A 24,446-nucleotide genomic window follows, 5' to 3' on the forward strand; every position below is an offset into this window, starting at 1 on the left:
CCCCTGCACTCCAGCCTGGGCAATAGAGCAAGACTCCACCTCAAAAAGAAAAAAGACACATGAGTTTTAAAGTCAGAGAAAGCTGGGGCAGAGCTCAAGTCCTACTCACCAGCTCTGTGACCTTGGGGATGGGGATAATAAAAGTGCCAACACCATGGGGTCATTATGGGTATAAGTGGAGAAGAGACATGTCAATTGTTTAGCACAGTGCCTTGCATGTAATATGCACTCAATAAATGTTAGTCATGGTTCTGAATATCACCTAAAACCTGTCCTCAAAACAGGAAACACACAGCTTTCACTGTCTTGCATCAAGTAAGTGGAAGAATGTAGCTCAAATAGTGCCACTTATAATGTGTGTCATTTCAAACTCACCATACTTGGGAAGGATACAGACAGGTGATGAGGAAGAATCCTGGCCACTGTCACTGTTCAATAAAGTCGAGCGATTCATTGTGTTGAGGCTGTTTTCTGTGTTGGTATCTACTTTTACCAAAATGTTCAGAGGTAACAGTGCTGAAAGAAAAGAACTCTCAACTGACAATTCTATATCCAGCAAAACTGTTTTTCAGGTACAGAGGGGAAATACACTCTCAGACAAAAGAAAACTAAAAATATTTGTTGCCAGCAGACCTACTTTTTTTTTTTTTTTTTTTTTTAGACTCTGTTGCCCAGGCTGCAGTGCAATGGCATAATCTCGGCTTACTACAACCTCCGCCCACTGGGTTCAAGCAATTCTCATGCCTCAGCCTTCCGAGTAGCTGGAATTACAGGCACCCACCACCACACCTGGCTAATTTTTGTATTTTTAATAGACATGGGTTTTCGCCATGTTGGCCAGGCTGGTCTTGAACTCCTGACCTCAAGTGATCTGCCTGCCTCAGCCTCCCAAAGAGCTGGAGACCTACTCTTAAAGAATGGCTAAAAGAAGATCTTTAAACATAAAGGTTATGATGATAGAAGGAACAGTGGCACATCAGAAACGAAGAAAGAATAGAAAGATGCATGTGGAGAAATGGAACAGCCACACTGGAAAACAATTACTACATTTGTAATTATAATTACTATTATTGTAATTATTATTATAATTTAAAATGTAGTAATTAATTGCAGGGTTTTCTTAGGGTTAAGCACCTAAGAGTGAAATTGCTGGAAATTTCACTCTTAGGTATTTATCCCAGAGAAATAAGAGCTCGTGTTGACACAAAAACCTTCACATGAGTATCCTCAGCAGCTTTGTGATAGCCAAAACCTGAAAACAACCCAAGTGTCCTTCAATAGGTGAATGGTTAAAGAAACTGTGGTAAATCCATACCACAGAATACTATTCAGCAATAAAAATGAAAAAGAGAAAGAGCAGAAAAACAGGCGATACAAAACCATCATGAGTTCTCTAAATCATATGGAATGACTGAAACAAAAGTGAAAACACCATCTGATACCTATGACTATGATATTTAAAGGTGGGGAGAAAAAGAAACCTAAGTGGAATTAAAGTTTCAACACTTCATTCTAAGTGGTAAAATGCTGATTCCAACAGGCAGTGATAAGTCACATATGTATACAGTAACACTCAGAGCAACCACTAGGAAAACTGCACAAAGCAATATACTCAAAAACAAACAAATCAACATGGAATGCTTAAAATGTTCAAGTAACTCACAGGAAGGCAAGAAAAAGAAAAGGAGAATGAGAAACAGAAAATAAACAGAAAAATAATAAAATGGAAGGGCTTAAACCCTGTATCAATAATTACGTTAAATGCAAATAATCTAAACATACCAATTAAGTGGCAGCAATTGACAAAGCACATAAAAAACAAAACCCTCGATTGCCAGGTAGTGTAAATGAAAACAAAAAAGAAAAACAAGACCCACCTGTATGCTCTTTATTAGAAACTCTACAAATTCAATAACATAAGTAGGTTAAAAGTAAAAGAATGAAAAATTACCATGTGATATGGTTTGGATTTGTATCCCTGCCTAAACTTCATGTCAAATTGGAGGAGGGGCCTGGTGGGAAGTGACTGGATAATGTGGGCGGATTTCCCCCTTGCTGTTCTCATGAGAGTGAGTGAGTTCTCACGAGATCTGATGGTTTAAAAGTGTGTGGCACTTCCCCCTTTGCTCTCTCCTGCCACCATGTGAAGAAGGTGCTTGCTTCCCCTTCACCTTCTGCCACAACTTTAAGTTTCCTGAGATCTCCCAGTCATGCTTCCTGTTAAAGCTGTGGAACTGTGAGTCAATTAAACATCTTTTCTTCGTAAATTACCCAGTCTCAGGTACTTCTTTATAGCAGTACGAAAATGGACTAATGCACCATGCAAATATTAATCCAAAAAAAAGAAAGCAGAGGGGCTATATTGATATCAGATAAAATAAACAGACTTCAGAGCAAAGAAAGTTACCAGAGACAAATAAGAACACTACATAACAATAAAAGGGTTAACCCCCAGGAAAATATAATGATCCTCAATATGTTCGCACCAATCAAAAGTGTCTCAAAATATATAAAGCAAAAACTGAAAGAGTAGAAAGGCAAAATAGACAAACCCACAGTTATACTGAGGACCTCAAAACACCTCTCAGCAACTGACAGAACAACCAGACAGAGGCGAGGCACGGGGGGCTCATGCCTATAATCCCAGCACTTTGAGAGGCTGAGATGGGCAGATCACCTGGAGGTCAGGAGTCAGGGACCAGCCTGGCCAACATGGTGAAACCCCGTCTCTACTAAAAATACAAAAATTAGCCAGGCATGGTGGCACATGCCTATAGTTCCAGTTACTCAGGAGGCTGAGGCCCAAGAATTGCTTGAACCCAGGAGGCAGGGGTTGCAGTGAGCCAAGATCAAGTCACTGCACTCCAGCCTGAGTGACAGAGCGAGACTCTGTCTGGAAAAAAAAAAAAAAAAAAAAAAAGAACAACCAGACAGAACATCAGCAAGGACAGAGAAGACCTGAGTAACACACAACCAACCAACAGGATTTTCATTATAGAACATTCCATCTAATAAAAGCAGAATACACATTTTTTTTTCAAATGCCTATGGAACATTCACCAAGACAGACCACATCCTGAGCCAGAGGAAAAAACCTCAATAAATCTAAAAGAATTGAAATCATATAGAGTATATTTTCTGACCACAGTGGAACCAAACTAGAAATCAATAACAGACAAGAGAAAAATCTATAAACACTTGGAAATTAAACAGCAAACTCCTAAATAATCCACATGTCAAAGAGAAGTCTCCAAGGAAATTTGAAAATACACAGGACACAGCTCGGGAGCAAGATAGCTAAATAGAAGCCTCCACCGATTGTTCTCCCCACAAGAACACCAAATTTAACAACTATCGACACAAAAAGAGCACCTTAATAAGAAATCCAAAATCAGCTTAGGTCCCAGCTCAGCCACAGTGGGGTAGGGTACCAAGTGGGCTCTTGGGGTCCCTGATTCCAGGCCTTGGCTCTTAGATGGCATTTCTGGGCCTACCCTGGGCCAGAGGGGAGCCCACTGCCCTGAAGAGTGAGTCCCAGGCCTGGCAGCATTCACCATAAGCTGAGTGAACAGCAGCAGTGGCCTGGCGGTACCCCCTGTGGACCTGTGGCAGTGGTGGCCACAAGGAGAGACTTCTCTGCTTGTAGAAATAGGAGGGAAGAGTGGGAAGGACTTTGTCTTGTGGCTTGGGTGCCAGCTCAGCCACAGTAGAATAGAGCACCAGGTAGATTCCTGAGGTCTCCAGCTCCAGGTCCCGGTTTCTGATTGGCATCTCTGGACCTGCCCAGGGCTGAGGGGAACTCACTGCCCTGAAGGGAAGGACACAAGCCTGGCTGGCTTCACCACCTACTGATTGTAGAGGCCGAGGGTCTTGAGCAAACACACACTGTAGCCAGGTAGTGGTTACAGCGAGCCTTGGGCAAGACTCAGGGTTCTGCTGGCTTCAGGTCTGACCCAGCACAGTCCCAGTGGTGTTGGCCACAGGGTTGTTTGTGTCACCCCTCCCCCAGCTCCAGGCAGCTCACCACAGAGAGAGACTCCTTTGTTTGGGAGAATGTAAGGGAAGAGGCCAGGCGCAGTGGCTCATTCCTGTAATTCCAGCACTTTAGGAGGCTGAGGCGGGCAGATCACCTGAGGTCAGGAGTTGAAGACCAGCCTGGCCAACATGGTGAAACCCTGCCTCTACTAAAAATACAAAAATTAGCTGGGCATGGTGATGCACACCTGTAATCCCAGCTACTCGGGAGTACTGAGGCAAGAGAATCGCTTGAACCCGGGAGGTGGAGATTGCAGTGAGCTGAGATTGCGCCACTGCACTCCAGCCTGGGCAACAGAGTGAGACTCCATCTCAAAAAAAGAACAAGAGTCTCTGCCTGGCAATCCAGAGAATTCTTCTGGATCTTAACCAAGATCACCAAGGCGGCATCTCTACAAGTGTTCAAGAGCCACTGCATTACTGGGCTTGGGGTGCCCCCTGACGCAGATATGGCTTCAGTGACCAAAAACTTAGATCAAAACACCCAAGTCCCTTCGAATATCTGGAAAGCCTTTCCAAGAAGGATGGCACAAGTAAGCCCAGACTGCAAAGACAACAATAAATATCTAACTCTTCAATGCCCAGACAGACGAACATCCACAAGCATCAATTCCATCCAGGAAGACATGACCTCACCAAACGAATGAAATAAGGCACCAGGGACCAATCCCAGAGAAACAGAGATATCTGACCTTTCCAACACAGAATTCAAAATAGCTGTTTTAAGGAAACTCAAAGAAATTTAAGATAACACAAAGAAGGAATTCATAACTCTATCAGATAAATTTAACAAAGAGATTGAAATAAAAAGTATCAAGCAGAAATTCTGGACTTGAAAAATGCGGTCAACATACCGAAGAATGCATCAGGGTCTCTCAATAGCAGAAATGATCAAGCAGAAGAAAGAATTAGTGAGCTTGAAGACAGGCTATTTGAAAATACAAAAAAGACAAAAGAAAAAAAGAATGAAGCATGTCTACAAGATCTAGAAAACAGCCTCAAAAAGGCAAATCTAAGAGTTATTGGCCTTAAAGAGGACATCAAGAGAAAGACGGGGTAGAAAGTTTATTCAAAAAGATTTGCTAAGCGCAGTGGCTCATGCCTGCAATCCTAGCACTTTGGGAGGCCAAAGCAGGCAGACTGCCTGAGCTCAGGAGTTCAAGACCAGCCTGGGCAACATGATGAAGCCCCATTTCTACTAAAAATACAAAAAATTAGCCAGGCATGGTGGCATATGCCTTTAATCCCAGCTACTTAGGAGGTTGAGGCACGAGAATCACTTGAACCCAGGAAGTGGAGGTTGCAGTGAGCTGAGATCACACCACTGCACTCCCACCTAGGTGACAGAGCAAGACTCTGTCTCAAAAATAATAATAATAACAGACAACTTTCCAAACTTAGAGAAAGAATATCCAAGTACAAAGTTATAGAATACCAAGCAGATTTCACCTGAAGAAGACTACCTCAAGATATTTAACAATCAAACTCTCAAAGGTCAAGGATTACAAAAAGATCCTAAAAGCAGTAAGAGAAAAGAAACAAACAACATACAAAGACCTCTAATATGACGGGCAGCAGACTTTTCAGTGGAAATCTTACAGGCCAGGAGAGAGTTCCATGACATATTTAAAGTGCTGAAGGAAAAAAAATTTATCCTAGAATAGTACATCTGGTGAAAATATCCTTCAAGCATGATGGAGAAATAAAGACTTTCCCAGACAAACAAAAGCTGACAGATTTCGTCAACAGCAGATCTATCCTATAAGAAATGCTAAAGAGAGTTCTTCAATCTGAAAGAAAAAGACATTAATTACCAATAATAAATTATCTGAAGGTATAAAACTTATTAGTAATAACAACACACAGAGTATTATAACACTGCAATTGTGCTGTGTAAAACACTCTTAAGTAGAAAGACTAAATGATGACCCAATCAAAAATAATAATTACAACAACTTTTCAAGACATAGACAGTACAGGCCAGGTGCAGTGGTTGACACCTGTAATCCTAGCACTTTGGGAGGCCGAGGCGGGCAGATCACCTGAAGTCAGGAGTTTGAGATCAGCCTGGCCAACATGGTGAAACCCCGACTCTACTAAAAATACAACAAGTAGCCGGGCATGGTGGTGGGTGCCAGTAATCCCTGCTACTCAGGAGGCTGGGGCAGGAGAATTGCTTGAACCCGGGAGGCAGAGGCTGCAGTGAGCCAAGATCACCCCACTGCACTCCAGCCTGGGTGAAAAGAGGGAAACTCCGTCGGAAAAAAAAAAAAAAAGACATAGACAGTACAATAAGACATACAGAGAAAACAAAAAGTTAAAAAGGGAAATTAAGTTAAAGTGTAGTTTTCATTAGTTTTCTTTTTGCTTGTTGGTTGGTTTATGCAATCAGTGTTAAGTTGTCATTAGTTTAAAATAATGGGTTATAAGAGTATTTGCAAACCTCATGGTAACCTCAAAGCAAAAAACATAAGATGGGGCTGGGCATGGTGGTTCATGCCCATAATTCCAGCACTTTGGGAGGCCGAGGTGGGAGGATCACTTGAGCCTAGGAGTTCAAGAAAAGTTCAGCCTGGGAAACATGACAAAACCCCATCACTACAAGAAATACAAAAAGTTATCTGGGTGTGGTGGCACGTGCCTGTAGTCCAAGCTACTTTGGAGGCTGAGGTGGGAAGATCTCTTGAGCCTGGGAAGTCAAGGGTACAGTGAGTCAAGATCGTGCCACTGCACTCCAGCCTGGGCAACAGAGCAAGACCCTGTCTGGAAAAAAAAAAAAAAGATACAATGGAGACACAAAAAAATAAAACAAGAAATTAAATCGTGCCACCAGAAAAAAATTACCATCACTAAAAGGAAGACAGGAAGGAAGGAAAGAAGGAAGGAAGAGAAGACCAAAAAACAACCAGAGAACAAATAACAAAATGGCAGGAAAAAGTCTCAACTTACCAATAAAAAAAATTGAATGTAAATGGACTAAACTCTCCAATCAAAAGATAGAGTGGCCGAATGGATAAAAAAAAGCAAGAAACAATGATCTGTTGTGTACAAGAAGCACACTTCATCTGTAAAGATACGCTGAAAATAAAGGGATGGAAAAAGATATTCCATGCCAATGGAAACCAAAAAAGAGTAGGAGTACCTGTACTTATATCAAACAAAATAGATTTCAAGACAAAAAGCTGTAAGAAGAGACAAAGGAGACCATTACATAATGATTAAGTGGTCAATTCAGCAAAAGGATATAACAATTGTAAATCTCTATGCACCCAACACTGGTGCACCCACATATATAAAGCAAATATTATTAGAGCTAAAGAGAGAGATAGGCCACAATACAATAATAGCTGGAGACTTCAACACCTCACTTTCAGCACTGGACAGATCATTCAGACAGAATATCAACAAAGAAATATCAGATTTAATCTGTACTACAGACCAAATGGATCTAATAGATATGAACATTTCGCAGATATATTAAATGTATATTCTGCAGGTGTTCTGTAAATACCTATTAATATTTCTCCTCAGCACATGAATCATTCTCAAGGATTGACCATATGTTGTCACAAAATAAGTCTGAAAATATTCAAAAGAATTGAAAAATTATTCAATTTCAAGCATCTTCTCTGACTACAATGGAATAAAGCCAGAAGTCAGTAATGGGGAATTTAGGAAACTATACATGAAAATTAAATAATATGTTCTTAAATGATCAGTGGCCAATGGTAAATGAATGGTCAATGAAGAAATTAAGAGGGAAATTGAAAAAAAAATCTTGAAACAAATGGTAATGGAAACACAGCATACCAAAACCTATGGGATAGAGCAAAAGCAGTACTAAAAGAGAAATTTATAGCTAAAAGTGCCTACATCAAAAAAGAAGAAAAACTTCAAATAAATAACCTAATGATGTATCTTAAAGAACTAGGGAAGGAAGAGCAAACCATGCCCATAATTAGTAGAAGAAAATAATAATAAAGATCAGAGCAGAAGCAAAAGAATTTAAAATGAAGAAAATACAAAAGATGAAATGAAAGAAAAAGTTGCTTTTCTGAAAAGACATATAAAATTGGCAAACCTTTAAGCCAGACTAACTAAGAAAGAGACAAGATTCAAATAAATAAAACCAGAGATTTAAAAAGAGACATTACAACTGATACCGCAGAAATTCAAAGGGATTATTAGCAGCTACCATGAGCAACTGCATGCCAACAAACTGGAAAATCCAGAGGAAATGTATAAATTCCTAGACACATACACCTATCAAGTTTGAACCATGAAGAAATCCAAAACCTGAACAGATAAATAACAAGTAATGAGACTGAAGCCATAACAGAATTCTCCCAGTAAAGAAAAGCTCAAGACCCAATGGCTTCACTGCTGAATTCTACCAAATATTTAGAGAATTAATACCAATCCTACTCAAACTATTCCCAAAAATAGAGGAGGAAGGAATACTTCAAAACTCATTGTACAAGGTCAGTATTACCCTGATACCAAAGCTAGACAAAGACACATCAAAAAAAGAAAACCACAGGCCAATATCTCTGATAAATACTGATACAAAAACCCTCAACAAAATACTAGGAAACGGAATTCAACAATACATTAAAAAGATCAGCCGGGTGCAGTGGCTCATGCCTGTAATCCTAGCACTTTGGGAGGCCAAGGCGGGGGATCACGAGGTCAGGAGTTCGAGGCCAGCCTGGCCAGCATGGTGAAACCCCGTCTCTACTAAAAATACAAAAAAATGGCCAGGCATGGTGGCGCACACCTGTAGTCACAGTTACTCAGGAGGCTGAGGCAGAAGACTTACCTGAACCCGGCAGGCAGAGGTTGCAGTGGGCCAAGATTGTGCCACCACACTCCAGCCTGGGTGACAGAAAGAGACTCCATCTCAAAAATAAAAATAAAAAATCATTCATGGATGAACATGGGGTCTCATGCCTACAATCCTAGTACTTTGGGAGGCTGAGGCGGGAAGACTGCTTGAGCCCAGGAGATTGAGACCAGCCTAGGCAATATAGCAAGACTTTGTCTCTACAAAAAAAATTTTTAAATTAGCCAGGCATGGTTGTCCATCCCTGTAGTCCCAGCTACTTGGGAGGCTGAGTTGGGAGGACCATTTGAGCCTGGGGATGTCGAGGTGGCAGTGAGCCATGATCATGTCACTGCACTCCAGTCTGGGTGATAGAGACTGTCTCAAAAAGATCATTCATCATGACCAAATGGGATTAATCCCAGGGATTCAACGATGGTTCAACATACACAAATCAATCAATGTGATACATCATGTGAACAGAATGAAGAACAAAAATTGTATGATCATTTCAATTAAGTAACTCTCAAAATGTAAGCATATAAAAGCAAACATTACTGTAAGACAAGAATAGATATTTCAAAGAAGAGGATATGCAGATAGAAAATTAGCACATGAAGAGCCGTACATCATTTCGAAAGGCCAATGCATATTAAACCCTCAATTAAATATTACCATATACCTATCAGAATGGCTAAGTGGTGGGCAGATCATGAGGTCAGGAGATCGAGACCATCCTCACTAGTGAAACCCTGTCTCTACTCAAAAAATACAAAAAAATTAGCCAGGCATGGTGGCACATGCCTATAGTCCCAGCTACTCGGGAGGCTGAGGCAGGAGAATAGCTTGAACCCAGAAGACAGAGGTTGCAGTGAGCCAAGATTGTACCACTGCACTCCAGCCTGGGTGACAGAGCGAGACTCCATCTCAAAAAAAAAAAGCAAACATACCAAATGCTGGTAAGAATGCAGAGAAACTGAATCACTCATACACTGCTGATGGGAATGTAAAATGGCACAGCCACTCTGGAAATAGTGACGGTTTCTTATTACACTATACATGCAATTACTATACCACCCAGCAGTTAATTGTACTCGGGCATTTATCACAGAAAAATGAAAAACATTATGTTCACACAAAAACCTGTACTCTGGTTCTCATACCTGCTTTACTTGTAATAACCAAAAACAACAATCTAGATGTCCTTCAGTGGGTGACAAGCCATGATAAATCCATACCATGAAATAGTACTCAGCAATAAAAAGGAAGGAATTTCTAATATACACAAAAACTTGTATGAATCTCCAGGGAATTATGCTATGTGGAAAAATGCAATCTCAAAAGGTTAAATGGTATATCAGTCCATTTATCAAACCAATGGTGTATCAGTCCATTCTTACAATGACAAAATTATAAAAAGGGAGAATATACTAGTAGTTGTATGGGATAAAGATGAGGCCAGGGAGGGAATGACATGAAGGAGTAGATATGGTTATAAAAAGTCAGTAAGAGAGTTCCTGGAAGTCATGGGACAGTTCTGTATCATGACTAGATACAGTTAGGTTTATTTATGACTGAACGCAGATGTCATAAAATTCCAGACAACTGGATACACGCTCTCTCTCTCTCTCTCTCTCTCTCTCTCTCTCACACACACACACACACACACACACACACACACACACACACGTACTCACACACATACAAATGAATACATGAAAAGCTGAGGACATCTGAATAGATCTGGTGATTGTATCAACGTCAAAACCCTAGTTGTGATATTTTACTATATTTTTGTAAAACAGTACTATTGGGGGAAACTGGGTAAAGGTACACAAGATCTCTCTGTATTCTTTCAATCCAGATTAAAGAGTGCTACTTGTAACACATATCATTTCAAACTCACCAAAATTGGGAGTGAGGCAGGCAGATGCTGAAGCATCATCTTGGTCACAGCTATTTTGCATTACAGTTGAGTAACTCATTGTCCCAGAATTCATTTGTGGGCCAGATTCTGTTTTGAACAACATTTCAATATGTAAAACATTTTCTAGTGCTGAAAGACAAGAAATCTCAACCATGTTTTTTATATCAGGAGAAACTATCCTTCGGGAATAAAAGAAAAACAAAGACATTCTTAGACAAAGAAAAACTTTAAAAAGTGGTCACTGGCTGACTTACCCTTAAAGAACAACTAAAGGAAGATCTTCAAACTGAAAGGATATGATTAAGGAAGGAATCTTGCAGCATCAGGAAGGAAGAAAGAACAACACAAAGAGCAGAAATATGGGCATGGAGAAACTAGGTCACTCACACGTTGCTGGTGGGGGTAGAAAATTGTACACTCTGGAAAACAACTTGGCAGTATTTTATAAAACTAAACATACCATTACCATAGGACCCAGCAACTGCACTCTTGGGCAGTATCTCAGAGAAATGAAAACTTGTGTTCACACAAAACCTATATGGTGTATGAGTGTTTATAGCAGCTTTACTTCTAATAGCCAAAACCAGGAAACAACCTAGATGTCTTTCAATACCTGAAAAGATAAACAAACCACAGTACATCTACACCATGGAATAGTACTCAGCAACAAAAAAGAAGGAACCATTTGGGGGCTTGCCTGTGGTAGAGGATACATGAACCTAATTAGACATATGATAAAAACTGAACTAAAACACATACATACACATGCACATAAATAAATACAAGTAAAACTGGGGACAGCTCAATAATATCTGCAGAAGGTATCACGTCAACATCCTGTTTGTGATAATTTCTTATAGTTTTGCAAGATGTTACTTTTGGGGAAAAGTGGTAATGGAAACACAGATTTCTCTGTATTATTTATTATAACTGCATGTGTAGCTAAATTTTTCTGAAAATAAAAACTTTAATTAGAAAAAGCTACCAATATCTTGCACTATGGATGCCAATCAATCTAGATTAAATAGTGCTCATATAGCAAGTATCATTTCAAACTCACCGAAATTGCAAGGGACGCTGTGAAATAATGAGGAAACATTCTGGCGACTGTTGTTTTCTAATAAAGGTCGGTAATTTGTTTTCACAGACCTCTTTACTGAGCTGGTTCGTGCTTTTCCCAATGTTTCTATAAATAAAATATTTCAAATATTGAAAGACAATACATTTCGATCATGAATTCTACATCAGGCAAAAGTGTCCTTCAAATATAGAGAAGATAAAGACATTCTCACATGAGGGAAAACTAAAGTGTTTGTCACTAGCTGACATACACTTAAAGAATGGCTAAAGGAAAATCTTCAAACAGAAAAGAATGATGAAAAAGCAAATCTTGGAGCATCAAAAAGGAAGAAAAAACAATGAAAGCAAGGGAAATATGCATGCGGAGAAACCGGATCATTCATACATAATTGGAGAGAACGTAAAATGATACAGTCTCTCTGGAACACCATTTGGCAGTTTCTTATAAAACTAAACATGCAATTACTACACAACCAAGCCTTTTTACTCTTGGACATTTATCCAAGAAAAATCAAAACTTATGTTTATACAAAAATCTGTACATCAGTGGCCATTGCAACTTTACTTGTAATAGTCAAAAACTAGAAACAGCCGCAATATCTTCCAATGGATGAATGAATAAGCCAACTGTGAAACATCCATACCATGGAATAGTGTCCACAATAAAAACTAAGGACCACTCATACATCCAGCCAGTCAGATGAATATTCGGGGAATTATGTACTGAGGCAGGTGTGGTTATAAAAGAGCAAGATGGGCCGGGCGTGGTGGCTCACGCCTGTAATCCCAGCACTTTAGGAGGCCAAGGCAGGTGGATCACTTGGTGCCAGGAGTTGGAGGCAAGCCTGGGCAACACGGTGAAATCCCATCTCTACAAAAACTATTAAAAAAAAAAAAAAAAAAAGCCAGAGTTGGGTGCAGTGGTTCATGCCTGTAATCCCAGCACTTTGGGAGGCCGAAGCAGGCAGATCACTTGAGGCCAAGAGTTCAAGACCAGCCTGGCCAACACAGTGAAACCTCGTCTCTACCAAAAAATACAAAAATTAGCTTGGCGTGGTGGCACATGCCTGTAATCCCAGGAACTTGGGAGGCTGAGGCACGAGAATCGCTTGAACCCAGGAGGTGGAGGTTGCAGTGAGCTGAGACTGCACCACTGCACTCCAGCCTGGGCGACAGATGGAGATTTTTGAGACTCTGTCTCAAAAGAAAAGAAAAGAAAAGAGAAAAGAAAAGAAAAAAGAAAGAGTAAAATGAGGCATCTTGGTAATCATGGAAATGTGTATCTTGATCATGGCAGTGGGAATCAAACCTACTCATGTGACAAAACTGGGTAGAACTAAATGCACACAAACAATTTAACACAATTAAGTGGGAGATCTCAATAAGATGTGTGGATAATATCAATGTCAATATTCTGGTTGTGATGTTCTGTTACAGTTTTGCAAGATGTTATTGTTGGGAGGAATAGGTAAAGTGGAAGGGGTATTTCTCTGCATTGTTTCTTACAACTACCTGTATATCTTAAATGACCACAAAATTAAAAGTTTAGTTTAAAAAAATCTACCGCTAGTTTTACATTAAGGACTTTGATGGATGTAGATTAAACAGTGCTACTAATAACATGTATAATTTCAAATTCACCAAACTTGGGAGGAATGGAGAGCGATAAAGAGGCGTTACCTTGGCTATGGCCCCTTCCTGATGAAGTTGGGTAATTCTCTGTCTGAGTATTGTTTTTTACGTTAGTTCCTGCTGTTTCTGGCATTTCTATAACTTTTTCAAGTACTGAAAGAAAAGAACTCTCAACTATGAATTTTATACTGGGTGAAATTGTCCTTCAGGAAAGAAGGGAAAATAAAAACATTCTCACAAAACGGAAAATTAAAGGAATTTGTCCCTCGCAGATTTACCCTTTAAAAATGGCTATAGGAAAACCTTCAAACAGAAAAGATACTACAAGAGAAGAAATCTTGGAGTATCCGGAAAGAAGAAAGAATGATGGAAAGATCAGAAATACAGATATGGAGAAACTGGATCACTCATACATTGCTGTTGGAAATAAACAATAGTACAGCCTCTCTGGGAAACTATTTGGCAGTTTCTTATAAAACTAAACATGCTAGTACCATACGACTCAGCAATTGTTCTCTTGGTATTCATGACAGAGAAATGAAAACTTATATTCACCCAAAAACCAGTACACAGTACATGAATGTTCAAAGTGGCTTTACTTGTAATATCCAAAAATTGAAAGAAAAAACCAGATGTCTTTCAATAGGTGAATGGTTTTAAAAAAAAAAAAAAAAACTGTTCCTATCTGTACCATGGAAAAGAAGGAACTATTCATCAATAGAAAGAAAGGAACTACTGAGAAATGAAAACTTACATTTATACAAAAATGTGTACATGAAGATTCATAGCAGCTTTACACCCAGTAGACAAAAAATAAAAATAAAATAAAAACACAAAAAACCCACCAGACGTCCCTCAGCAGGTGAATGGTTGAACAAAACATAGTATATCCAGACATGCAATACTATTCAGCAATAGGAATAAACCATTAATAGAAAAAACAACCTGGACGAGTCTCTAGGAAATTAAGCTGAGTGAAAAAAATCCAATTCCAAATATGATTCCACTTATATAACAATTGAAAGAGACAAAATTATAGCGGTAGAGAAGAGATCAGTGGAAGCCAGGTGTTAGAAATGGGTCATGAGGTGTTACGGAAGGGTGACCTGAGAGAGTTGGTGTGGTTATCAAAGGCAACACAACAGCACCTCGTGCTGATGGAAATGATCTCTACCTTGACTGTGGTGGTGGGCACACAAACCTACTTGTGGAATAAAGCTGCATAGTACTAAACACACACACACACAAATAAATACAAGTAAAATGGGACATCTCTATAAGATCTGTGGCTTGTATAAATGTGAATATCCTGGGTTGTAATATTTCTGTTGTATTTTTGCTAAATGTAATTATTGGGGGAAATTAGGTAAAGGGTAGTCAGGATCTTTCCGTCTTATTTCTTATACCTGTGTATGATTTCTGAACTATCTCAATATGAAAAGTTTAATTTGTAAAAAGCTATCACTAAGAATTAATATTAAGAATGTTGATGAATCTAGATGAGAGGGCTGCTTGTGATATCCATTATTTCAAACTCACCAAAATTAGAAGTGATGGGAAGATTTGAAGACGCTGGATTTGGGACACTCATATTTCCCAATAAAGATGGGTAATACACTGTCTGAGAGTTATTTTCCATGTTGGTTTCTGTTGTTCCTGGCATTTCAATAAGTATAATTTTCTCAGCTACTGAAAAAAAAAAACAGAATGCTCAATCATAAATTCTACATGAGGCAAAACTATCCTTCTGGAAAAAAGGTAAAGACATTTCTCAAACAAAAGAAAACTAAAAGAATCTGTCCCTAGCCGACTTATCCATATGAAATCTCCAGGCCTGGTGCAGTGTCTCACGCCTACAATCCCAAAACTTTGGGAGGCAGAGACAAATGGATTGCCTGAGCCCAGAAGTTCAAGACCAGCCTGGATAACATGAGACCCCACCTCTACAAAAAAATTTAAAAAAATTAAAAATTAGCCAGGAGTGATAGCAAGTACCTGTAGTCCTAGCTGAGTCAGGAGGCTGAGGGAGCGTCACTGGAGCCCAGGAGGTGGAGGCTGCAGTGAGCCATGATCGCACCACTGCACTCCAGCCTGGATGACAGAGTGAAAAGAAAGAAAGAAAAGAAAGAGAAGAGAGGAGAGGAGAGGAGAGGAGAGGGAAAGGAAAGGAAGAAGAAAGAGAGAGAAAGAGCGAGAGAAAGAGTGAGAGAGAGAGGAAGGAAGGAAGGAGGGAAGGAAGGAGGGAAGGAAGGAAGGAAGGAAGGAAGGAAGGAAGGAAGGAAGGAAGGAAGGGAGGGAGGGAGGGAGGGAGGGAGGGAGGGAGGGAGGGAGGGAAGGAAGGAAATGTTAAAACAGTAAGGATATGATGAAAGGAATCCTGGAGCATCAGGAAGGAAGAAAGACTAATAGAAAGACCAGAAATATAGGCCAGGCACAGTGGCTCCACCTGTAATCCCAACACTTTGGGAGGCCGAGGTGGGTGGATCCCCTGAGGTCAGGAGTTCAAGACCAGCCTAGCCAACATGGCAAAACCCCATTTCTACTAAAAATACAACAATTCGCCGGGCGTGGTGGTGAGTGCCTGTAATCCCAGCTACTTGGGAGGCTGAGGCAGGAGAATTGCTTGAACCTGGGAGGTGGAGGTTGCAGTAAGCCGAGATTACATCACTGCACTCCAGCCTGGACAACAGAGTGAGACTCTGTCTCAATTAAAAAAAAGAAAAAGAAAGAAAGGAGAAAAAAAAGAAAGGTAAGAAATGTAAATATGGAGAAACTGGATCACCCATACATGTAAAGCCGTTCTGGAAAAATGTTTGGCAGTTTCTTATAAAACTAAACATGCTAGTACCATAAGACCCAGCAATTGTGCTCTTGACATTCATGACAGAGAAATGAAAACTTATATTTATCCAAAAACCAGTACAGGAATGTTCAGAGCAGTTTAGTCCTAATACCAAAGAGTGGAGAGGGGGGAAATAATGACCTTCAATTGGTAAATGGTTAAAAACAACTACTGTATATCCAAACCATGGAAGATTATCAGCAAAAAAAGAGGAACAGCTGATACACACAACAACCTGTATAAGTCTTTGGAGAATCATACTGACTGAAAACAAAACAAAAAAAAAACCTACCTGACATAAGATTCCCTTTATATTACACTCTTAAAGTCACAAAATTATAGAAGCCAGTGTTTGTCAGGAGCTAGGGAACAGTCAATGGGGAAGAAAAGGGTGACCTGAGAGAGGTGGGGGTGGTTATCAAAGATGAGGCAGCCTGGTGGTGATGGAAATGTTCTGTCTTGACTGTGGTGGTGAGAATCAAACCTATTCATGGAAAAAAATTTGCAAAGAAAGAAATACAGATACACCCACAGATTATTATAACTAAAATTGGGGATATCTCAGTTATATCTGTGTATTTTATCAATGTCAATATCCTGTTGTGTTAATTTACTATAGTTTTGTAAGATGGTATTGTTGGGAGAAAAAAGTAAAGCATAAAGGGGATCATTTCTATTATTTCTTACAAATACATGTGAATCTAAAATTATTTTAAAATAAAAATGGCTGGGCGCAGTGGCTCACGCCTATAATCCCAGCACTTTGGGAGGCTGAGGAGGGCAGATCACCTAAGGTCAGGAGTTAGAGACCAGTCTGGCCTACATGGTGAAACCCCGCCTCTACTAAAACTACAAAAATTAGATGGGCATGGTGGCATGCCCTATAGTTCAAGCTACTTAGGAGGCTGAGGCAGGAGAATCTCTTGAACCCAGGAGGCGGAGGTTGCAGTGAGCCGAGACCACACCACTGCACTCCAGCCTGGGTGACAAAGTGAGACTCCATCTCAAAAAAATAAAAATAAAGTTTAATTTTAAAAATGAGCTGCTACAACTAGCTTGCATTAAGGATGTTAATCGATCCAGATTCAATAGTGTCACTTGTAATGCAGCATCTGAAACTCACCAAAATTAGGTGTGTAGCCGGCAGATAAAGAGGAAGAACATGGGCTGCTGCCATTTCCCAAAGAAATTGGGTAATTCATTGTCTGAGGGTTGCTTTCCAGCCTGGTTTCTGCAATTGTTGGCATACCTACAGAAAGAACATTTTTCAAGTGGTTAGGAACTCTCAACTGTGAATTTATACATAGTGAAATTCTCCTTGAGTAATGATATGGTTTGGCTGTGTCCCCACCCAAATCTCACCTTGAATTGTATCTCCCAGAATTCCCACATGCTGTGGGAGGGACCCAGGGGGAGGTAATTGAACCATGGGGGCCAGTCTTTCCCATGCTATTCTTGTGATAGTGAATAAGTTTCATGAGATCCGATGGGCTTATCAGGGGTTTCTGCTTTTGCTTCTTCCTTATTTTTCTCTTGCCACTACCATGTAAGAAGTGCCTTTCACCTCCTGCCATTATTCTGAGGCCTCCCCAGCCATGTGGAACTATAAGTCCGATCAAACCTCTTTTTGTTCTCAGTTTTGGGTATGTCTTTATCAGCAGTATGAAAACAAACTAATACGAGTAATTAACAGGCAATAAGGACATTCTCACATGAAGGAAAACTAGGATTACTTATCCCGCATAGACTTGCCCTTAAAGAAAGGCCAAAGGAAAATCTTTATGCAGAAAGGATATGATGAAAAAAATGGGTCTTTGGGCATCGGGAAGAAAGAAAGAAGAGAAAGAGCAGAAATATGCATGCAGAGAAATTGGATCACTCAGATATTACTGGTGAGGAGATAAAATGATACATCCCCGCCTTTCTGCCCATGGACTCCACTGAAGAAGATCGTTAAAGTCTCTCTTCTCCCTGCCATCATGTCTAAGTCAGAGTCTCCCAAAAAACCCCAACAACTGAGGAAGCTCTTCACTGGAGGGTTGAGCTTTGAAACAACCAATGAGAGCCTGTGAAGCCATTCTGAGCAATGGGGAACGCTCACGGACTGTGTGGTAATGAGAGATCCAAACACCAAGTGCTCCAGGAGCTTTGGGTTTGTCACATATGCCACTGTGGAGGAGGTGAATGCAGCCATGAATGCAAGGCCACACAAGGTGGATGGAGGAGTTTTGGAACCAAAGAGAGTTGTCTCAAGAGAAGATTCTCAAAGACCAGGTGCCCACTTAACTGTGAAAAAGATATTTTTTGGTGGCATTAAAGAAGACACTGAATAACATCACCCAAGAGATTATTTTGAACAGTATGGAAAAATTGAAGTGATTGAAATCATGACTTGACCGAGGCAGTGGCAAGAAAAGGGGTTTTGCCTTTGTAACCTTTGATGACCATGACTCCGTGGATAAGACTGTCATTCAGAAATACCATACTGTGAATGGCCACAACTGTGAAGTTAGGAAAGCCCTGTCAAAGCAAGAGATGGCTAGTGCTTCATCCAGCCAAAGAGGTCGAAGTGGTTCTGGAAACTTTGGTGGTGGTCGTGGAGGTGGTTTCAGTGGGAATGACAACTTTGATCGTGGAGGAAACTTCAGTGGTCATGGTGTCTTTGGTGACAGCTGTGGTGATGGTGGATATGGTAGCAGTGGGGATGGCTATAATGGATTTGGTAATGATGGAAGCAGTTTTGGAGGTGGTGGAAGCTACAATGATTTTGGCAATTACAACAGTCTTCAAATTTTGGACCCATGAAGGGAGGAAACATTGGAGGCAGAAGCTCTGGCCCCTATGGTAGTGGAGGCCAATACTTTGCCAAACCACGAAACCAAGGTGGCTATGGTGGTTCCAGTAGCAGCAGTAGCTATGGCAGTGGCAGAAGATTTTAACTAGGAAACAAAACTTAGCAGGAGAGGAGAGCCAGAGAAGTGACAGGTAAGCTACAGGTGACAACAGATTTGTGAACTGAGCCAAGCACAGTGGTGGCAGGGCCTAGCTGCTATGAAGAAGACATGTTTTAGACAAATACTCACATGTATGGGCAAAAATTCAAGGGCTGTATTTGTGACTAATTGTATAACAGGTTATTTTAGTTTCTGTTCTGTGGAAAGTATAAAACATTCCAACAAAGAGTTTTAATGTAGATTTTATTTTCTTGCATCCATGCTGTTGATTGCTAAGTGTAATAGTCTGATCATTACACTGAATAAATGTCTTTTAAAAAAAAGATACAGCCCCTCTGAAAAAAAGTTTAGCATTTTCTTATAAAACTAAATATGAAGTACCATATAACCCAAAATTGCATGCAAACTTGTTTACACAAAAACCAGTACATAAATGTTCGTAGAGCTTTACTTGTATTGACCAAAAATAGAAAACACCCCTGATGTCATTCAATGAATAAACAGATAAACAGTTATACATCACTACTATGGAATAGTACTCAACAATAAAAATGGAGGAACTATTGATGCATACAACAATTGGTATGAATCTCGAGAAAATTATGTTTAGTGAAAAAAAAAGCCATGCTCAAAAGGTTACACAGCATTTAGTTGCATTTAAGTAACAACATTCAAATAATGAAATTCTGGCAAGCAAAGTGAGATTGCTGACTATCAGTAGTTAAGATAGGGCAAGATGAGAGAGAAGGGAGATCAGGGGAGGTGGCTGTGGTTATAAAAGAACAATATAAAGGATCCTTGTAGTGATGATGGAAATGTTCTGTATTGTAACTAATAGTGGACATGTAAATTGACTCATGATTAAATTTCATAGAACTAAATACACACACACTGATGTAGATTTAATCAATGCCAATACCCTGGTTGCAGGATATAGTTCCTTAAGATGTTATCATTGAGGAAAATGGGTAAAGTACACATGGGATCTCTGTACAGTTTCTTACAACCACATGTTAATTCAAAATTATCTCAAAATAAAAAGGCTAGTTTTTTGGGTTTTTTTTTTTTTAAGAGTTATCACTGACTTGCATTCAGGATGTTGATGGAAAATAAACTCTCAGCCACAAATTCTATGCCCAGCAAAACTATCCTTAAAGAATGTTAGGAAAATAAAGACATTTTCAAATGCAGGAAAACTAAAGAAACCTGAAAGAAAGGCTGAAGAAAAGTATTCAAACAGAAAGGAATTGATGAAAAAAGAAAATATAGAGCATCCAGAAGGAAGAACAACAGAAATAACAGAAATATGAATGCGGAGAAACTGGATCACTCACGCATTGCTGGTGGAAATGGAAGATAATACAGACTCTCTGGAAAACTATTTGACAGTTTCTTATAAAACTAAACATGCTAGTACCATAAGGCTCAGCAATTACACTCATGGCATTCATGACAGAGAAATGAAAATTTATATTTACAGAAAAACCTGTTCATGACTGTTCATAGCGGCTTCACTCCTAATATCCAAAAACTGGAAAAAAACAATTTGATGCCTTTTCAATGGGTGAATGGCTAAACAAACTGTGGCATAGCCATACTATGAAATATAAATCAAAAATAAAAAGGAGGGTAGGCTGGGCATGGTGGCTCACGCCTGTAATCTCAGCACTTTGGGAGGCCACGGCAGGCAGACAACTTGAGGTCAGGAGTCTGAGACCAGCCTGGCCAACATGGTGAAATCCTGTCTCTACCAAAACTACAAAAATTAGCTGGGCATGGTGGCACACACTTGTAATCCCAGCTATTCAGCAGGCTGAGGCATGAGAATTGCTTGAATCCAGGAGGCAGAAGTTGCAGTAAGCCAAGATCGCACCACTGCACTCCAGCCTGGGCAACAGAGGAGACTATGTCTTAAAAAAAAAAAAAAAAAAAAAAAAAAAAGGAGGAAACTCCTGATACATGCAACAAGCTGGGTGAGTTTTCAGAGAACCATACTGAGTGAAAAACACCAATCCCCCAAAATTACATACTATAACATTCCCTTAATGTAACATTCTTGAAGTGACAAAATTATAAACAGAGAACAGATCAGTAGTTACCAGGTGTTAGGGATGGGGCAGGTTGAAAGGAAGGGATGACATGAGGAAAGTGAATGTGATTATCAAAGGGCAAGACGAGGCATCTTTGCAGTGATAGAAACGTTCTATGTCTTTGCCGGAGGTAGACATTAAAACTACCTGTGATAAAACTGCAAAGAACTAAACAGACAGACACAAATTAATTACAAGTAAACCTGGGGATATCTTAGTAAGATGTGTGGAGTGTATCAATGTCAATACCTTGGATGTGATATTTTACTATAGTTTTAAAGATGTTATCCTTTGGGGGAAATGGCTAAATCATAAACAGGTCTCTGCATTATTTCTTACAACTGTGTGTGAATCTAAAATTATCTCAAACTAAAAAGTTTAATTTGAAAAGAGTCACACTAGCTGACATTAAAAATACTGGTGAATCAGGCTGGGCGCAGTGGCTCACGCCTGTAATCCCAGCACTTTGGAAGGTAGAGGCGGGCAGATCACCTGAGGTTGAGAGTTGGAGACCAACCTGACTAACATGGAGAAACCTCGTCTCTACAAAAAATACAAAAAAACTAGCCAGGCGTGGTGGTGCATGCCTGTAATCCCAGCTACTCGGGAGGCTGAGGTAGGAGAATCACTTGAACCTGGGAGGCGGAGGTTGCAGTGAGCCAAGATCGTGCTATTGTACTCCAGCCTGGGCAACAAGAGCAAATCTCCATCTCAAAAAAAAAAAAAACAAAAAACAACTAGCTGGCAAATCAAGATTAAATAACGCTATCTGCATATTTCTTATTTATTTATTTATTTATTTATTTATTTATTTATTTTAGACGGAGTTTCGCTCTTGTTGCCCAGGCTGGAGTTAAGTGGCACAATCTCAGCTCACTGCAATCTCCACCTCCAAGTTCAAGTGATTCTCCTGCCTCGGCCTCCTGAGTAGCTGGGATTACAGGTGCCCACCACCACGCCCAGCTAATTTTTTGTATTTTTAGTAGAGACGGGGTTTCACCATGTTGGTCAGGCTGGTCTCAAACTTCTGACGTCAGGTGATCCACCCGCCTCAGTCTCCCAAAGTGCTGGGATTACAGGCGTGAGCCACCATGCTCAGCATTATGTATCATGTCAAACTCACCAAAATAGGGAGGGATGAAGACAGATAAAGAGGCAGTATTTTGGCCACTGTAATTTCCCATTAAAGTTGGGTAATTCACTGTCTCAGTGCTGTTTTTACTGCTGTTTGCTGGTCTTTCTGGCATTTCTATAAATAAAAAGTTTTCAAGAGCTGTAATACAGGAACTTTACTCACAAATTCTATACCAAGCAAAATTATCCTTCAAGAAAGAAAGGGAAACAGACATTCACACACAAAGGAAAACAAAAAGAATTTGTCCCCAACAGATTTACCCTTAAAGAAAGATTAAAGAAAACTCTTCAATCAAAAGAAAAGAAAATGATGAAAGAATGAATCTTGGAGCATCAGGAAGAAAGAACAAAAGAAAGAGGAGAAATATGCATTCAGAGAAAATAGATCACCCATATATAGCTGGCAGGAATGTCAGATGGTACAGCCCCCCTGTAGGCAGTTTCTCATAAAACTAAACATGCATGTCCAAACTCATCACACTGGGTATAATAAATATGTGCAGTTTTTTACTTATTAATTACTACGGTTTGAAGGTATCTTTTCCAAAATTCAGGTGTTGCCACTGTGATCATATTAAGAAATGGGACCTTTAAGAGATGATTAAGCTATGAGGGCTCCTCCCTCATGAATGGGATGGAGGACCTTATAAAAGAGGCTTCACACAGCATTTTGAAATCTTACCCTTCTACCTTCTGCCATGTGAGGACACAGTGCTCCTCTCTTGCAGAGGATGCAGCCCTCACCAGACAGACGAACTGGCTGGCACCTTGCTCTTGAACTTCCCAGCCTCCGGAGCTGTGAGAAATTACATTTCTGTTCTTTTTCAATCACCCTGTCTATGGTATTTTGTTACAGCAACACAAACAGACCAAGACATTAATATATCAATAAAGATTTGTTTTTTAAAAAAACCTAAACATGCAATTAATATATAACCAGCAGTTGTACTCTTGGGTAATCATGTTAGAGAAATGAAAACTTCCATTTACACAAAAATTTGTATATGAATTTTCATAGCAGCCTTACTCCTAATAGTCAAAAACTGAAAAAATAGTTTCCTTCAATAGATGAATGGTTAAACCATGGTACACCTATACCATGGAATAGTACTTGGCAATAAAGGAACTACTGAAACACACAACTTGGTTGAGTCTCCAGGGGATTATGTTGAGTGAAAAAAAAAAACAATACCAAAAGGTTACATACTATATGCATTCAATTAAGTGATAAAATTATAGAGATGGAGAAGAGATCACACTTGCCAAGGGTTAGGAATAGACAAGTGGGGAAAGGAAAAGGAGGATGGGTTTGGTTATAGAAGGGCAATACAAGCATACTTTCTGGTGATAGAACCGTTCTGTATCTTGACTATGATAGGAACATACAAACTTTCTCAAGTGATAAAATTGTTTTTAAAAAAGCCGAAAGTCAGACACACAAATGAATACAAACTGCAGCCTTATGAGATGTTACCACTGGGGAAAATTGCGGAAAGGGTATCTCTCTGTATTATTTCTTACAACTACATATGAATTTATTATGATTTCTTTTTTTTTTTTTTTTTTTTTTTTTTTTGAGACGGAGTCTCGCTGTGTCTCCCAGGCTGGAGTGCAGTGGCGTGATCTCGGCTCACTGCAAGCTCCGCCTCCCGGGTTCACGCCATTCTCCCGCCTCAGCCTCCCAAGTAGCTGAGACTACAGGCGCCCGCCACCACGCCCGGCTAGTTTTTTGTATTTTTAGTAGAGACGGGGTTTCACCATGTTAGCCAGGATAGTCTCGATCTCCTGACCTCGTGATCCACCCACCTCGGCCTCCCAAAGTGCTGGGATTACAGGCTTGAGCCACCGCGCCCGGCCTATTATGATTTCAAGATAAAACTTTTAATTTAAAAAACAGCTAACACTAATTTGCATGAAGGGTGTTTTAAAA

The 24,446-nt window shown here is 39.9% G+C and overlaps 1 protein-coding gene and 1 pseudogene across 1 annotated transcript in view; one reads left to right on the forward strand and one right to left on the reverse strand.

Moving 5' to 3' along the window:
* Nucleotides 1-24,446, reverse strand: part of BEND2 (BEN domain containing 2) — a 123,447-nt gene that overhangs the window by 87,757 nt on the left and 11,244 nt on the right. The window contains 4 exon segments of the mRNA XM_077988395.1: nucleotides 376-516; nucleotides 10,764-10,871; nucleotides 15,036-15,182; nucleotides 22,506-22,631. Coding sequence (XP_077844521.1) covers nucleotides 376-516; nucleotides 10,764-10,871; nucleotides 15,036-15,182; nucleotides 22,506-22,631 — 522 coding nt within the window.
* LOC693712 (heterogeneous nuclear ribonucleoprotein A1-like) lies at nucleotides 18,318-19,277 on the forward strand (annotated as a pseudogene).

Source organism: Macaca mulatta, chromosome X (genome assembly GCF_049350105.2).
Source record: "Macaca mulatta isolate MMU2019108-1 chromosome X, T2T-MMU8v2.0, whole genome shotgun sequence".
Taxonomy (NCBI): domain Eukaryota; kingdom Metazoa; phylum Chordata; class Mammalia; order Primates; family Cercopithecidae; genus Macaca; species Macaca mulatta.